General features: G+C 39.5%; 1 protein-coding gene across 5 annotated transcripts in view; it reads right to left on the bottom strand.

The window, feature by feature from the left end:
- Window positions 1-18,885, bottom strand: part of fat1a (FAT atypical cadherin 1a) — a 204,968-nt gene that overhangs the window by 51,966 nt on the left and 134,117 nt on the right. For all 5 annotated transcript variants that reach the window (XM_043689861.2, XM_043689853.2, XM_087988561.1 and 2 more), the window contains exons 10-13: window positions 13,515-17,585; window positions 8,145-8,341; window positions 5,117-5,270; window positions 4,474-4,707 (exon numbers count right to left, since the gene is read on the bottom strand). In XM_043689861.2, the coding sequence (XP_043545796.2) occupies window positions 4,474-4,707; window positions 5,117-5,270; window positions 8,145-8,341; window positions 13,515-17,585 (4,656 nt within the window). The remainder of the gene's footprint in view (window positions 1-4,473; window positions 4,708-5,116; window positions 5,271-8,144; window positions 8,342-13,514; window positions 17,586-18,885) is intronic.

The raw sequence follows: 18,885 nt of genomic DNA, 5'->3' as shown, positions 1-18,885 counted from the left end.
CCATCGTGATTTGGAAATATATCGCTATCACTCACTGTCACTGGATCAAAATCCTGGAATTCCCTCCCTAACAGCATTTGGGTCAACCTACACCAGATAGAATGCAGTCGTTCAGGTAGCAGCTCACCACCACCTTCTGAATAACCAAACAAACAAATAAAAAAACTATTAAGCTTGGTTGATCTATGCTGCAATTCCATCCAACAGTATTTGATCTATATCCTTTAATATTGAATAAAAAAGTTGTTCATCTTGGTTTTTGACAACTTCAATTGATCCAACACACACACCTAAGTGAGGGTCATAATTGCACACTTCTCATCCCGAAGTATGAAAGTACTTCTTGATTTCCCTCTTGAATGGGCTGCTCTAAATTTTAAAATGTGAATCCTTGTTTTTGTTAAGGTAGTTTAAACAACCCATTTTCACAATATAAAATCTTTAAGTTCAGGTAATATAGCAAAGAATTTTCACTCCACCACCTCCAAGGCCAATATATCCTTTGTATTTGCCCTGTTTACACTTGTGATACGAGTGCTGCTGACAAGGAAACTATCTATTACCAATTCCTAAATGCTGTTAGCATGGTGAGCTGTCTTTTTGAAAACTGTAGTCTGTAGTGCTAGCACACCTGCAGTGTTGTCAAGCAATAGTTGCAGGATTCGGAAAAAGTGACACCCATAAACAGTGATGTAGTTGCAGAACTTGATGGTGTTCTGGTTTGAAGGGTGACTTCCAAATTATGGTGCACCATGTGTCTAATGCCCTTAACCTTTTAAGGTTGGAGGATTGAAGGTATTGTCGAAGAAGCCTTGGTGAGTCACTGTTGTACACTTTCTACAAACTATTGTTATTGTGTTTCAGTGAGGGGAGAATGAACATTCAAAGTGTTGGATAGACTGTCAGTTAAGCAGGTTGTTTGGTAACAGATATTGTTAAGCTTCTTGAGTATTGTTGGAGCTGCATTAATCTCAGTAATAGCAGCCTCTCACCTGCTTTTATAGACAAAATATTTATATATTGCTAAAAAGAGATGTGAAGTAAAACCTTTTCGCCTATCCACCAGGATTGAGACACAATAACACCTTTAGAAAGGTAACAATTATTTCTGCAGCATGAAAAGAGGGTGTTGATTGATTGGATTATGGTTGGCAAGGAGAATCAGCAGGAATTGTTAACTGTCTTAGTCTTAATGAGGTTCAAAACAGCAAAGCCAGCTTTGACTGATCAGGGCATTGCTGTGGGGATGCATTGGGGAGTCACGGTCTCTATAACTTTTTCAGCAATGAGAAAGATACAATGTTTGGACATATTATTTTTTGCCTATAAAGATAATGTGAACAAATGAACTTTCTAACACACAAATGAATTATATAAAGAGCCTGGCTGATGATCTTAAACTGAATTCTGGTATACAGAGGAACCGATTATCCGAATATCAATTATCCAAATATCAGATTATCCGAAGGAGATCTCGAGGTCCAGATAGAAACATTACATGAAAGAGCTGTTTCAACCTTGATCAGGTCTTTTGTTCACACTGATTAAAAACAGTCTCTGCCGAGAACAGTCCTGGACACAGATGAGAGCCCAGGCACCATCAACAAATGACTGGCCTCCCGCCCTCCGTCTCCCCACACTTTCCCTGGAGTTCTACATAGGGGTGAACCCTAAACCCCCTTTCCCCAGATATTCTCTCTAACATTGTCCCATACAGGGCAGAGGTGGAACTTGTCAAAATGTTGCAGTTAGTGGGCGGCACGGTAGCACAGTGGTTAGCGCTGCTGCCTCACAGCGCCAGAGACCCGGGTTCAATTCCCGCCTCAGGCGACTCTCTGTGTGGAGTTTGCACGTTCTCCCCATGTCAGCGTGGGTTTCCTCCAGGTGCTCTGGTTTCCTCACACAGTCCAAAAATGTGCAGGTTAGGTAAATTGCCCGTAGTGTTAGATGAAGGGGTAAATGTAGGGGAATGGGTCTGGGTGGGTTGCGCTTCGGCGGGTCGGTGTGGACTTGTTGGGCCGAAGGGCCTGTTTCCACACTAAGTCATCTAATCTAATCTAAAAACGTTGTGTGAGACTGTGCATTTGCGTGTGCTATTTGAAGACTTACTCCAGAAAGGTAGCAGCAGTTTTACAGTTGGTGTGCACGGTTCGGCTGCCCCAGAGGGGGAAGTGGGTAGCCGGGGGTGGGGCAGCACGGATGCGGACAGGGTGTGGTGTTGGACGGGTTTGGGGGATGGGCAGGGGGCAGTATTGAGGGGTGGATGGGGGCAGCATTGGACAGGGTTTTGGGGGCGGGCAGGGAGTGGCGTTGGACGGGATTGAGGACGGGTGGACAGGGTTTGGGGGGGGTCATCTCGTTCGGATAATGGAGGTTCCCCTGTAATTCTTAGCACAGTTGGGGTTATTTAGTGAATGCTATCTAATGTATAAAGGTTTAGGTGGTCTGATTAGCAAGTTTGAAGACGATACTAAGGTTAGTGGCGTAGCAGATAGTGAAGGGAACTGTCAGAGAATACAGCAGAATATAGATAGATTGGAGAGTTGGGTGGAGAAATGGTAGATGGAGTTCAATCCAGGCAAATGTGAGGTGATGCATTTTGGAAGATCCAATTCAAGAGTTAACTATATGGTAAATGGAAAAGTCTTGGGGAAAATTGACATACAGAGAGATCTGGGCATTCAGGTTCATTGTACCCCAAAGGTGGCCATGCAGATTGATATGGTGGTCAAGAAGGCATACAGCATGCTTTCCTTCATCAGATAGAATATTGAGTATAAGAGTTGGCAGGCCATGTTACAGTTGTATAGGACTTTGGTTCGGCCACACTTGGAATCCTGCATACAGTTCTGGTCACCACATTACCAAAAGGATGTGGATGCTTTGGAGAGGGTGCAGAGGTGGTTTACCAGGATGTTGCCTGTTATGGAGGGCACTAGCTATGAAGAGATTGAGTAGATTAGAATTATTTTCATTAGAAAGATGGAGGTTGAGGGGGGTCTGAAAATCATGAGAGTTATAGACAGGGTGGATAACAAGAAGCTTTCTCCCCAGAGTCAGGGATTCAATTAATAGGGATCACAAGTTCAAGGTGAGGGGGGAAAAGTTTAACAGAGATATGCATGTAAAGATCTTTATGCAGAGGGTAGTAAGTGCCTGGAATGCGTTGCCAGTGGAGGTGTTAGAGGTGGGCACAATAACGTCACTTAAGATGTATCTAGACAGATACATGAATGGGCAGGGAGCAGAGGGATACAGATCCTTAGAAAATAGGTAACAGGTTTAAATAGAGGATCTGGATTAGCTATTCCTGTGTTTTAATTTTCTTCGTCTCTTCTTTGTTCTAGTGGCAGAATCTCACCTAATCCTGGGCACTATGTTTCAGTTTAGAAAGCATAGGCTCCATGAGCATAGTTGGCAAATGCCCATTTTAGATAGTCAATGAGATTTATCATTTAACATGATCTACCAAACATTGAGAAGTACAATCTAAATAACTGGGATCACATGGCACTGACGTTCATTCACCATATTATTCATTTATGTGGTAGACAAAAGGTCTGGTTTGGTTAGTGGGTAACATCATGCCAGTGGAGAATACGATTTGTCCTTGGATGCTGCCTGACCTGCTGTGCTTTTCCACACCCAAGACTCCGTTCTCCAGCATCTGCAGTCCTCTGTTTCTCCTTGGAGGAGGAAGGGCCCAATATGGGAATTAGACTCAGTAATAAGTCAGTTGAGAGCACATCAGAATTTAATGGTGGTTCAAGTATTTAACTGGAATCACATGGCTATCCTGTGATCCTGATGACTACCAGCAAACCCGGTCAGGGAGGAAACTGAAAACCAGCACCTTGCTCCCCCCTCTGTAATTTCCTGTCTGATGACTCCTTTTCCAAAAAGGAAATTCCCATTCATCTGATACTCAGGCTGGGCCCTGGTGCAATACTGGCATCAAACAATACTCCTGACTGGCTGGCAGTTCTATGGGACAAAATTTCCATCCCGCTTGGTCTTGAATGCGTGGACAATCAGATGCCAGTCCATTAATTACCTTGTAACATTTAAGTTGCATCAGGATTCTCCAATGGAAACAACTTCCCCACTCATTCTCCAACAGGGGTTGGGCAGGGCTTGACTATTGCTTTATATCCCAGTCGACAATTGTAATTAATGTAGTCTTGTCACATTTCAAAACAAAAATGTATAACTTTCCATTTACATAAATATACAGCTGTATTAAAACATTATTTAAAAATATGCCATTAATTTTGACAAATCATTAAGTTTCTTTGTTTGAAGATTACTGCATTAAGTTCCTGTGACTATATCTATTTACAATACTGAGAGGTTGCACTCCCCTTTTCTAAATGGAACTTTCATTGTACAATACATCCGGAAATAGATTTGCTTAGTTTTCGACAACTGCATTCTAACATGATTGGTTATTAATATTATTGGACCACATCCTACCTGTATCTGCATCAGTGGCTTGAACTCTTGTTAACAGTGTCTTATTAGCTGTGTTTTCAAAGACAGATACAGTGTATGGATCAGCTGAGAACACTGGTGCATTATCATTCACATCCTCCAGTATTATCACAACATCAGCCTGGCAGAAGCGACCTCCTCCATCAGTGGCTTTCATCAATAGGTTATAAACTGCTTGCTCTTCACGATCGAGTGGAGCTAATGTTTTCAATTCACCTAAGTAGTTAATTTAAATTCAAGTTAGATGCTAAAATTATCAGTTGACAAATTTTACACTTTCTTGATATTAGCACTTGATTTTCATCTGGCTTTCAACAGATTTTAGAATTCAATAACTGTTCAGTCTATTTTCTCTAGCCATCCTACAAAGCAATACCATTTAACAGATTTTCATTATGTACCCAATAGTCCATTAGCTTTTGGCATGGATGTCAATTTCTTTTCATTCAACAATCTTAATTAATTTTCTGGAGGGAGATTAAAAGTAACAAATTAATTCAACTGTGGGTGAAATACATTTTAAAGCAAATGTTGGAAAGTTTGTTACAATTTATGAAGTGTATCAATCTTGGAAAATGAACGGAAGTATCACATCTTATGACACAAGAAGTGTAAATATCCTCACCGGTGTCTGGATCTAGTCTGAATTTCTCCGAACCAGTTCCATGGAGGGTGTAAGTGATTTCAGCATTTGAACGAATATCTGCGTCTTCAGCCAGCACCACAAGAATTAGTTTGCCAGAAGGAACATCCTCTGCAATTGTCTCAGTGTATAGTGTCTAAAAAGGAAAATAACATTCTACTCAGCAGTTTTCATTTAATTTCACCCACAAACCTTGAAATAACTGGCAGATGATGGAGCCATCGAAGAAAAATGCTGCTGCAGTTTCTCACACTATTTTAAGGATCCACTATTACCAGTCAAAATCTTTCAAACCTCCTCCTACACCAAATCAGCTTTGCTTGATCATTTGCCGCTTATTACTGATGGAACAAGATTGACAGATAGTAATTTATTACATCTCGTAAACCAATTCTCACCATTTGATGATTACTGTCCCTAATACAATGGTTCTAAAGATCTTGTACTTCAATAAGAATGTCTAATACCATTTAATCTTCCACAGCATCACACATGGCAAATTTAAACTGAGTGCAAGCTTCAGGTCAAATGGCATTGAACAGTTAGGGATAATAGGATTAAAATGGCATTCAAATCCTACTTAAAGTCATACACCTTCTGGGAGAAACTGAGGACTGCAGATGCTGGAGAACAGAATCAAGAGTGGGGTGCTGGAACAGCACAGATCAGGCAGCATCTGAGGAGGAAAATCGGGTTTACAGCCCTTCATCAGCTATTATACACATTCGGTCCTAGTTGTTCATAATTTTATGATGATTTTTATAATTAAAGTTGCTAAGTAAATACAACTTGTTGCAGTAGGTGTTCCTAAAGAAATAATTGCATTGATTAGAGAAAGGGTATAATCACCAAATCATAAATCTAGATTGATTACGCAAGGTGTAAATGTGAATGCTGGTATTTATAATGAAGCAAGTTGACAAGAAGTGGATGTAGTCATAATATAAAAATGATATTGTCAATTAAGAAATGTTATGATTTGACAGTTGCAATCATACAACACTAATTGGTGGAGACAGATTTTTTAACATAGATAAATATTAAATAATCCACTAGAAAAGGAAATTAAAAACAAATCTGGATTTGAGTTGCTCACTGACCTTTTGTTGAATTGAGAGGTTGATTTCAACAAAGCTAAGTGGGTACCGCGCTGCGGTTCAATATTTGATTCCAGCCTCAGGCAACTGTCTGTATGGTGTGGGCACATTCTCCCCATTCTGTGTGGGTTTCCTCCCACATTCCAAATGGGTGCAGGTCAGGTGAATTGGCCATGCTAATTTGCCCATGGTGTTCAAGGGTGTGTAGGTTAGGTGCATTAGTCAGGGGAAAATGTAGAGTAATAGGGTAGTGGAATGGGTCTGGATGAGTTACAATTTGGAAAGTTGGTGTGGAGTTGGTGGGCTAAATGGCCTGTTTCCACACTGTAGGGATTTTGTGAATCTACGAATTAAAGCAAGATTATTTAAACCTTTTATACATCACCCATAGAGTATTGTGTACCATTTGGGAACTACCTTCTATAGGACTTGGTGGATTGGAGCAGGATTTGGAAGTGATGGCTATTTCATTCAGTACTTGAAATTGCAAGAATTGGTCTAATTTTTCAATGAGGAAAATGGCCAAGAAGCATTGAAGCTATAAGAGCTGGTGAATCTGAGAGAAAATATTTTTGTACACGGAGATAAAATTAATGGAGCCTCAAAAAGAGATTCTTTTCATGGATATGGTGAATCAGACATTCAGAGAAAGCATTATGACTTAATTAATATATTTAAAGCAGAGTTGAAGATATACCAGGCAAGGAAGAAGATGCAAGTTGATGAAACAGTGTAAACAATGGATTTAAAGGGGGGAATGGCCTTTCTGCTGTACCTTGTTTTCCCAATTAGATCACAAATGAGAGAATGTGGCCCGTTAGGCACAAGATTGATCAATGCTCATCAAACTTTGGTCATAGAAACAAGGAAAAAAATAGCATGTCATTCGATGGTTTGGCAGAATAATGTGCCTATAGCCTTGGTGCGACACTGTACTTTCTAATTCCCACCACCATCGTACAGGTAACAATGCACATAACTGAAGTTTTGTATAACAAACATCCAGCATCACTAGGCATACTGAAGTGCCAAAGTTTAAATGGTCAGAACAAAAGTTGTCTTTTATCGCATTCCCTTTAAGAATTCAATAGGCATAGGAACCTGACTTGCATATTAAAGGAGCTGAAGGCATGTTCCATCTGGAGAATAAAAGTCATCTAAGCCATTTTGATGTCCAGTCGACTTCTGGTACTGGCACAACAGATTACAATGCATACATTGCATTTCTAACTCAGATTTAAGACAAGAAAAACCGGGTGTCCTGATACCAATGTTAATTTCAGATCTCCAGCACCCCTGGTTCTTTGTTTATGTCATGATGCAATTTATCCTCTGAATACAGAGGTAAACAAACACTAAGCAAGATTTTGACCAAAACAAATCTGTCAAATATATAACAGGCAAACTTCCACCAGGAGAGAAACAGTGCAGCAAAGTCATTTTGAGGGATAAAAACAATCTTTAGACTGGAGCTGTGACTCATTCTTCACAGAAGTAAAAGAGATGTGGAGGGATTACATTGGTCAAGAAACTACAAGAAATACAATTCTTATAAATCTGCTCTCTGTAGCTTAGGTCATCTAACTTAAAATACATGAAGAGTAAAAAATGCATAAGAATGTTTTGAAAATCTGTTTTTATCAAGTGTGCCATCAGCTTTTCATGAATCCTATCCAGCATTTTGTTTATGGACATAATCACAACTGAGCAACACCATCTGTTTGATACTATGAATTGAGTCACTAAGCCAGGTAAATGTCATGTGACCTTTTAAAGAGCGTGTGTAGCTCCCTTCATTGCAATTACCAAACATACAGTAATTTCAAAAATTCTTAAGGTTCAAACTTACATTAAGAATTTTAAAAAATTATATATTAATTGCTTGCAATAATTTCTGCACATCCAACACTCACCTTCTCGCAAGTAGGACTGTTATCATTTGCATCAAGGACTTTAACCTCTACTACAGCTTTAGCCACTAATGTCCCATCAGTCGCTGTAATGTTCAGAAGGTAATGATCTCTCTTCTCTCTATCCAAAGGTTTTCTGACATAAACCTTCCATTCATTTTGAATGTGCTCAATTGCATATTGTCCCAGAGGATCTCCTCCTGAAAATTAATTTAAAATTGGCAGTTATGAGCATACTATCACATCAAAGGGAGTAGTATTAACTGCTGTGTAATCATCGATACCTCTATTGGTCAATAGTTTGAACCATTTCGAAAACATTTCTGAACATGTGTGCACCAGCAAATGCTGTCAGTAATCAACTTGGTTAGATTACAATAGACATTAAAGGCGTGGTTGTTCTAATAAATGAATGTAAGAACTTTATTATGAGATGATAATACTTCGGCTTCTGATAGTCATCCTGTAACTTCTGGGAGTTTGAGCCTAGGTAACAAATTTCAGCAGCTGTTGAATGTGAAGAAATTCATAGTCAAGTCCAAATTATCACTAAAATGTCAACTCATGAGGGTCACTGGACCCAAAACAGTAATTGATTTCCCTGCACAGATGCTGCCTGACCTGCCAAGCTTTTCTAGCAATTTGTTTTTGTTTGATGTACAGCATCTGCATTTCTTCTGCTTTTTATGTCAAGATTAGATTACTTACAGTGTGGAAACAGGCCCTTTGGCCTAACAAGTCCACACCGACCCGCCAAAGCGCAACCCACCCATACCCCTACATTTATCCCTTTAACCTAACACTACGGGCAATTTAGTATGGCCAATTCACCTGACCCGCACATCTTTGGACTGTGGGAGGAAACCGGAGCACCCGGAGGAAACCCACGCAGACACGGGGAGAACGTGCAAACTCCACACAGTCAGTCGCCTGAGTCGGGAATTGAACCCGGGTCTCTGGCGCTGTGAGGCAGCAGTGCTAACCACTGTGCCACCGTGCTGCCCACTCATGCACTAATTGGAATATGATGAACAGGAGACACGAGGCAGCTATTGGCATTTAGCCCAGAAACAAATCTTTATGTCTGTATTAGAAACAAAACATCACAATTGATACAATTTCAAAGGTGAGCTGTTGCATAGGTTGGGAATTGAGTATAGGTATCTGGTGTACATAGCCAAGTGCTGCATTTAGTTGCATCTTCACCTATTTGTTACTGAAAAAAACAGTTCAGTCAACAAAATCTAAGTAGTAAAGACATTTCTACTGCTTAAAGTGGGCTGTAGTGTGCTGGTGATGACATTAAACAAAATTATTTTTAATTGATTTCACATTCCATTTCAACTTGAATGGAAAACAGAGATTGCAATTTTAATGCTGGCTAGTAATTTTAGATGAAAATGTGTTGCTGGAAAAGCGCAGCACGTCAGGCAGCATGCAAGGAGCAGAAGAATCGACATTTCGGGCATAAGCCCTTCTGCAGGAATCCTGAAGAAGGGCTTATGCCTGAAACGTAGATTCTCCTGCTCCTTGGATGCTGCCTGACCTGCTGCGCTTTTGCAGCAACACATTTTCAGCTCTGATCTCCAGCATCTGCAGTCCTCACTTTCTCCTAGTAATTTTAGATTCCAACTTCCATCTCGGTGGAGAACGAAAGCAAAATAAACTCTCCTTCCCAAGTTTTGATTGTGGGCTTAGGCTGTAATATTAAAATAAAATATAGCAGAGAATCACTTATAGCACGGCTGTACACCATGAAAAGCATTTGAAAGTTCAGTTTATCTGGTCAAATTCTTATAAGAACAGTTCTTGGTACGTGGTTTAACTGATAGCACATGCAAACAAAGTTTGTTTCCCAACAAGGCTTTCTGTAAAAAAAAATCAATTACAGTCTATTAGTAACTCCCACTCTGCCTCAATCATGTACTTCCCAAGGGTGAGAGCTTCAATAAGCAATCAGAAAAGGCTAACCTTTACAACTTTAAATCCAATTAAACTTATCAGCAGCTAAATACAAAAAGAATTCTGCACAACACAAATACAGAATTTCATTACACCAATAAGAATTATTCTGTATCATTCAAATCAGAATCAATGGAAACTGAAAATGTAAATAACAATTGTTTCCAAACTATCATTTTGGAAACAATTTATACTGCGAGATGAAGAAATCCACTATTATCCAGATATAAGGCTAAATAATTACCCAACAACAATATAACTAGTGGAGAAACTTGTGGAAGGAACAATTCAACAATCGTTCTGTAAAATATGGCGTTTTGCCAAATTTAAAGTTTACTTTGTTTAATCTAATGCTTCAGAGTCCAAACACAGGCAAAGTTAAATTCCTAACATTCTTCTATTTGGTCACGAACTATCAAGCTGAAAAGTTGTTAAAATCCTTTTTTGGGTACAGGAGTTTCGAATCATGATCTGTCTATACCTGTTCACCTTTGAAGAAAGCAGCAGCCAAACCTGCTGCTGCCTCATTTACTTAACAGTAGTGTTACACTTGCTCCTCAAATGCCATCAGTCCTGTCTTAAATAGAAAGCTTACTCAGTGCAGAGGAGCTATTGCTCATAACACTTTCTGCAAGAGGAGATTATGTAAGAACATAAAAACAGAAGAAACTGGGGTAGACCATTCAGCCCTTCAAATCTGCTCCACTTGTCAATAAAATCATGGCTGATTATATAGCCTCCATTTCACTTCACTGCAGGTTCTCCAGAAACCATGAACATCAGGCCAGACAAAAATCTGTGTTGCTCAGCTGTGCATATATTAAATGACACAGCCTTTATTCCTCTCGGAGGTAGAGTATTCCAAACATGAATCACCCTCAGAAAAAAAATTGCTCCTCTTCACCAGTTTGCAAGGACAGTTTGATACCAACTTACTCCCCTGGATAAGCTGTTAATGAGGATGATTTGAGAATGGTTCTCTTGCTTACTAAATTCTTGTCCTATGAATTACCCCTTCCCCAAACCTCCCTTTCAGATATTCTGCTTACTGGTGCCCAGCAATTGCTCTCTTTCCAGCCACACAAATCACAGGATGGCAGGGGGCAGTGGGTTACCTTCCTCTTTAAATCCTTTCAATGGTCTAGCCTCCACAACTCTCTGGGGTACAGAATTCAGTACCTTTACTACTCTCTGGAAGGAACTCCTTCGTATCTCATTTTTAAATGCATGTCCCTTTATTCGATAACTCTGCCTGCTAGTTTGAGATCCCCCTACGAGTGGAAACATCTCTCACACTTTTCTCATGTTTCAACAAGATCACCCCTCATTTTCCTAAACTCCAATGTAGAAAGGCCTAACTTATTTAGCTGTTTTGGATAAGGTAACCTCTTCATCTCAGGAATCAGCCTGGTACATCTCCTTTTAAGTGCCTCCAATGCCCAAAATATTCTTTCTTACATACAGGGGCCAAAACAGTGGACACTGCTCCAGATACGACCTCAAGTAATGAAAGATTGTGCCCAGTGGGATTCCACAGGGATCAGTTTTGGGGTTGTTGCCATTTGTGGTTAAAAGAAATGATTGAGACTTGAATGCAGGAGAGTTATCAGTAAGTTCACAGACTATACGGAAATTAGTGGGGTGGTTAAAAGTGGATAGACGTAGATCACAGGAGGATGCTGATGGGTTGGTCAGACGAGCTGAGTTGCAAATGGAACTCAATCCACGTAAGTGTGACCAGAACAAACAAGACATAATGAACAGTAAGCCCCGAGCAAGCACAAAGGATAAGCTGACCATAGCGTGCATGTCCACCAGTCCTTTTGACACAGGACAGGTAGATAAAGTGGTTAAGAGGGCATGTGAAATACTCGCGTTTATCAGTTGATGCACAGAGAATAAGTGCAGAAAGATTATGCTGCAATTGTACAAAAGGTTGGTTAGGCCACAGATACAGTACTTTGAGCAGTTCTGGAATCCACACTGTAGAACAGAAGTGTCATAGAGGTGTTTGCACTGAAGAGAGTGCAAAGGAGATTTATCAGAATGTTGCCTGGGCTGGCAATTTTAATTATGAAGGGAGATTGGATAGACTGGAGCTGTTTTCCTTGGAGCAGAGGAGACTGAAGGGGGGACATGATTAAGATGTGTAAATTTGTGAGGGATAGAGACAGGTAGACAGCAAGAAACTTTATCCTTTGCTGGAAGGAACAATGACCAGCAGCATAAATTTAACACGAGGGACAGAAGGTTTAGAGGAGATGTGAGGAAAAATGTTTTTCACCCAGGTGGTGGAAATCTGGAACTCATTGCCTGTCAAGGTGGTTCAGACCGAAACAGTCATAACATTTAAGATGCACACATGATGTCAAGACATACAAGGCTGTGGACCATGTGTTGAAAAATGAGATTAGGTGCTTGTTTTTGATTGGTGCAGACTCGGTAGGCTGAAGGGACTTATTCTGTGCTGTGGACCTCTATGATATTGCAAAACACTCAGCAAATCATAGGCAAGACTATATAAGGTTTTAAAATTATACATACCACATACCATACCTGTACCGTATTAATACTATGCACTATGGATTCAAATTCTGACCCCATGTTAAGTTTAAGTGAAGATCTGAGTGAAACACTGAAGTTTTTGAATACAATCAGAAGTTTTGGATACATGCATGTTCAAACAAAAACTCAGGTATGTCAATTTTTACCTAAAATTTAAAACGCCCGATTACAGAAAACAACTAGTCAAAATTTTAGTGTAAATACTCTGGGATAGATTGTTATGGATTAGACTATTACAGACATGTCTATAAAATTACTAACCACTTATATCATACAAAGCAGAATTGTTTTCCGCCCACTTACATCCTCAAAAACGGGGCTGCTCATAAAATATGTGCCCCAAGTAGGAGGCTAGAGGATGGCCTGAATTTTGGCCTTGGGCCTCACTAGTGCTATCTGGGCAAAGTCATGGGCAGGGTCCGAAGTCTCCTTGCCTCATTGTGTTTTTTTTATATTTGCCATAGAACTTTCTTTTTAAAAAATACACAGGATATTGGTCTCCAAAACTGACTATCTGTACCAGCTTTTCCAACAATAATAAGGATGTAAAATGGGTGAACTTTGAACTAAAAACTACTTGGTTAGAAACTTCAGAACTAGTAAGTATGGTAGAGGTCTGCGGTTTTGCGATTAATGGATTTAAAAAGTTAAGCAACCTTCTGCAGATAAACAAAATGCCATGATTTAGATCTAACAGCAAGGCATGAGAAATATAAATTCGCTAATTTTAACGTCAGCCCTATCAACCGATAAAACATATATAGACATTTTAACAAGTAAATTGTTAACATAAAATGCAGTCATCAAGATCTGCACGAAGTATCTGTACTTTGACAAAGTCCTTACCTGTAATGTAGCAGGTAACTTGTCTATTGACTTCTTCAGTGTCAGCATCTGTTGTACTCAAGATGGCTATCACTCCACCCGGTGGGTCATCTTCACTCACAGTCCCTTTGTAGACTTCAGCGGTAAAGCGTGGAGGATTATCATTGACATCACTAACAGTGACATCCACTACTGAAGTAGTGGACAATTGCACCTTTTCTCCTTGATCAGATGCCACTACTACGATGTTGTACTTCTTCTGCTCCTCATGGTCCAATTCTTTGAGAGTAGTTATCCAACCTGTTTCACTGTTAATGGTGAAGAGTTCCAGTGTATGATCAAGTTCCTGAGATTGAGCTAAACTATAAGTCACCTGACCGTTTGTGCCAGAATCCAGATCTGTCGCTTTTACTTGAATGACTGTGGTTCCTTCAGGTAGGTTTTCCACAACAAAGGCTTCATATGGATTAGAATCAAAAACAGGTGCATTATCATTTTCATCTTTCACTTGAATACGCACATCCACAGAAGAAACTATTTCATATTCCTCGAAGGGATATTGTGCCATGACTGTAATCTGGTACCATTTAGTTGTTTCATGATCAAGTTTCTTTTCAGTTTTTAATCTTCCAGTGTCACGTTCTATGGCGAATATTTGATCCATGTTACTTTCAGGGGTATTACCCTTCACAAGAGTGTATGCTATTTGTTGATCATTTTCTGCTCGAATAATGTCAATCTCAGTCCCAATATTGATTTCTTCAGAGATTGTGAATGTGTAGAAGGGTTCAGGAAATACTGGAAGTGGAACTTCAGGTGGGAGTATTCTAACATAGATGGGAACAAGAGATTCCTGCTGTGGTACTCCACCATCTTTGGCTCTCACAAAGAAAGTATAAAAGTGGTTTTCCAGCCCAACCAGACTCTCTTTGGTACTAATGAGCCCAGAAATTGAATCAATTTGAAGGTTTTCTTCAACACTGTCAGAATCTGCCTCAATGGTGTAGGCAATATCTGCATTACTTCCTTCATCGGCATCTGATGCTACAATCTTAATGACCGAAGATCCCTTCGGAGCGTATGCACCGATGTTTACCATGTACTCTGTAGCTCGGAACTGAGGCACATTATCATTTTCATCAGTAAGTATAACATTGACATTGCAGAAAGCCACTTTACCACCACCATCTTTTGCCATAATACTAATGACAATTACCTTCTCTAATGGGTTCTCACGATCCAATTTCTCTGATGTGAAAATCTTGCCTTTTTGCTCAACAGAAAATTTATCTCTTGCAAAGTCGTTAACAATGTAATAACTTATGTGCCCATATGTGCCAGAGTCTTCATCGGTAGCCCTTACTTCGGTTACCAGGGTACCAACATCTGAATTTTCAGCCAATTCTACCTCATAGCTAGTTTGATCAAAAACAGGATTATGGAAATTAGCAGTAACAATGCTCACCCGAACTTCTGCTGAGCTTCGAAAAACACCATCTGATACAGACACACCAAGGTTGTAAACTGCCTCCAAATTCTGTTTGTGTAAGTTTGCAACTGTAATAATGCCAGATTTACTGTCAATTGCAAAATTCATATGCTCATTGCCTGAGATAATTGAATATTGAAGTTTCTCCACGTCAGACATATCTGCATCAGAGGCTTGAACATGCATTACAAAATGCCCACGAGTTACAGGCTCACGTATGGAGGCTTGGTACAACAGTTCATTAAACAATGGTGGGTTGTCATTCAAATCAGTGATGTGGACAGTTAGAATAATGTCACTAGAAAGTTGAGGTTTTCCACTATCCAGGGCTCTAACAAGGAGATTATACTGCTGAATATGTTCATAATCCAGCATCCGCGCTGTCAAAATGAGGCCACTGGTACTGTCAATGTGAAAATATTCTGAGCTTTTGGTTTCATCTTCTACCAATTGGTAGTAAAGAATTTTATTCATTCCTGAATCTGAATCAGTAGCAATGACCTGAACCACTGACGTACCTACCACAGAAGCCTCAGACAGAGTGGCAGTGTACTTTCTCTCTGTAAACACTGGAGGATTATCATTGACATCTTCTATCACAATATCAACAAATACCTCAGCATGAGATCCAGTCAATGAATCTGTTGCTCTTACCGTTAACTTATAAGCTGGATGCATTTCAAAGTCTAGTGAACTAATCACACTTACAACTCCAGTGTTGAAGTTGATTGTAAACTGATTGAAAGGATCTCCATCTGCGATACTGTAAATGACACGAGGACCTTCTGGACTGTTAGCCTGCACATATACAACAGGAGTATGCAGCTGAATGTCTTCAGGAATTTCAATACTGTAAAATGGTTTTTCAAATACAGGCATGGCTTTATTTATAACAGTGATAGGTACTTCAACTTCTGTTGAAAGTGGTTCCTCTCCTCCATCTTTCGCTGCAACAATAATAACAAACTCCACATTTGATAGGTTGGGTTCAAAACTCTTTTTCAAACATATTGCCCCTGATGGTTCTACCTGAAAATGCTCATGTTCTTTTTTGAGGTAATAGTAAACTTCTCCATTTTTACCAACATCCTTGTCTATGGCAGTGACTTGGCGAATAATGTGACCTACTTCAGCATCAACCTGAACTACAGCATAATAAGGCAAGTTCACAAAAATTGGAGCATTGTCATTAATGTCTTCAACAGTAACTTTCACAACAACATGAGCAACTCTTGATGATTTCTTTTCTTCACTCACTTCAACTACTACATCATATACATCTTGTTCTTCACGATCAAATGGAATTCCTGTAGTCGCAAGAACACCTGAAGTGCGGCTTATTTTAAACTTGCTATCAGGGTTAAGGATATGGTAAAACAATGGTTCATTCATTTCATTGCCCATTGTGGTAATGATGGCTATGGTTTTAATGTCTGTAGAGTTTTCCTTCACCACAGCAGAATATGAGCTTTGCGTGAATTTCAAGTTACTTTCTTGGCTTTCTTTTATACTTACATGTACTGAAGTTGTGCTCGAAAACCTTCCATCACTAGCTCTAACTGTAAGCTCATACCTGCTTCTCAGCTGAGTCACGTTTCTCACTGAAATCAGTCCTGTCTTTGCAGCCATGGAGAACTTCTCACCTATGTTGCCATCAATTATGGAATATATTAGATCTGCATTGGAACTAGAGTCCGCATCTGTGGCATTTACAACAACCACTTTCACTCCTTTATAAGTTGGCACAAGGAGAGACACCTCATACAGATCCTGAACAAATACTGGAGGGCAATCATTTACATCAATCACATGAATGGTAACATTCGCTTCATATTCTGCAAATAACTGTGGATTTCCACTGTCGTGTACTTGCACAGTAAAATGAAAGATGCTAGTCTCCTCATAGTCTAGCTTCAGGACTGCACGAATAGCACCTGTGCTGGAATCAATGGCAAAATATTTCTGAGCAGATGGTTCAGCAATCTGATAAATCAGAAGAGCATTGGATCCTTCATCAGCATCTGTGGCTTGAATTACCAGTGGAGTATTTTTGTCATTCAGAACCACACTGTTGACATATGCAGATTCACTAATGATTCCAATATACTCTGATTGAGTGAAGACTGGCATATTGTCATTTTCATCTTGCACCTGTATTAAAACAGTAATATTGGTCGATAAGCCAGCCATATTCGTGGCTTGAACTGTAAGCCGGTACAAAGCCAATTCTTCATTGTCAAGTGCTTCTTGAATGATTATGACACCTGAGTTAGGGTTAATATTAAATGCACCATCAGTATTTCCATCTTTTATTTCGTAAGTTATTGTTGATTGACTGGATGCAGTTGCCAGGATGACAAAACTGCCAATACTAGCTCCTTCACTTATTTCTGCATAGTACTCTTTTACTGCAAACTTGGGTGCTGCATTATCGGAAACGGTCACGAAGATGCGAACAGAAGTAATTGCACTCATTGGAGGCACTCCTCCATCAGTTGCTTTAACAATAAGTTCATATTGTCTCCGTGTACTACGATCCAGACCTTTTGCTACGATAACAGTACCCAGAACTGGATTAATGGCAAAACTGTTAGCAGCATTTCCTGTAAAGGCAAACATATACATATTATGACAAATTATAATATATACAAATAAAATCATGGTGTGTTCTCTATCTAAAAGTCAGTCCTTGGCTCAGTGTTGTCCTTCCATATCTCTATTCATTTAATATATCAATAATTTGCTTTAATTTTCAAACCATCCAACATCAATATCCTCCATTTTCCTCTTCCTCTTTATTCTTGAAATCTTCCCTCCATAAGATCTCTAACAAAATCTGTTTCTACTTAAAATATGCCCTAGGCAGTTTGTCTGTGTTTTCCTAATTATGTAGGAAAAGCTTTTTTTTTGTTTATTCAGTCTCTACAGCAGTCACCACAACTTGCCACTTTTTTTCTGTCCAGGAAATCCTATTAATGCACATCCAAACTTACATTTCAAAGTTACATGGCAAACTGGCCCCATCCTTCTGCCAGTGTCCATGTCTCACATCCATAAAACAAGACTCCAAATCCAGGTCTCTAAAAGCCATTCTTTGAGCTATTTATTCTGCATTCCTATTCGTAACCACATCTTCTTATTAAATATGGCTCTTCCCATTGCTACCTTTGTCTCATTTCCATGTGTTACCATTATACTTTATTAGCATATGGCTATCAGATAAAATAGGATAGACATATATTTGTAAAGTATACTTTACAAATATCATAGGTAGCACAAGTAAATCATAGGACTATGTCCTGCATCCCAAGATGGCCTGAAATTCTTATGATAAATTGCCTCAGATGATGTTCAGGTGATCACTTAAAACAGGCATCAAGTTCTATCCATCAGTTACAATGGGGCTTAGTGCTTGTTTTACATTTTCTGCAAAAGAAAGGAGTAGGGCTGGGGGTGCAGTATTTGCTCATCGTGATTGCAGGATAATATCTGACATTTCCCTTTCAAGGACATTCACTAAGAGTTTCTTTGAAGAGTACTGGTGTATCAACCAAATACATGAAGACACCGATGGCAACATGTGTGAGAACAGGACAATGAGTCGTACAAAGTTAAATTTTACAAAGATGCATGACACAAATGCAAAAGGTGTTTCACCATCATTTCCGTACAGACAAATTGGACACCTTAACAATTTTGACAGATGGCAGAGTTTCTGGCAACATTTAACGGTTAAGTACCTACATCGTACTTCCAATAGAGATACTGCATAATCTAATTTCTAGGCATTTTAGTTTTCCTGTCATAGCCAAATGGGATCACAACGTATTATCACCATCAAGTCTATAAGAATTAGAAATGCTTATGATTCTCTGCCCCAAATGTTGTGTTGGAACGGAGGTA

The sequence above is a fragment of the Chiloscyllium plagiosum genome, unplaced genomic scaffold, assembly GCF_037043375.1.
Source record: "Chiloscyllium plagiosum isolate Xiang-an unplaced genomic scaffold, Cpla_swu_hap1 HiC_scaffold_1, whole genome shotgun sequence".
Classification (NCBI taxonomy): Eukaryota; Metazoa; Chordata; class Chondrichthyes; order Orectolobiformes; family Hemiscylliidae; genus Chiloscyllium; species Chiloscyllium plagiosum.
Note: the sequence above shows the minus strand (reverse complement) of the source record. Positions and strands in the feature narration are given on the sequence as shown.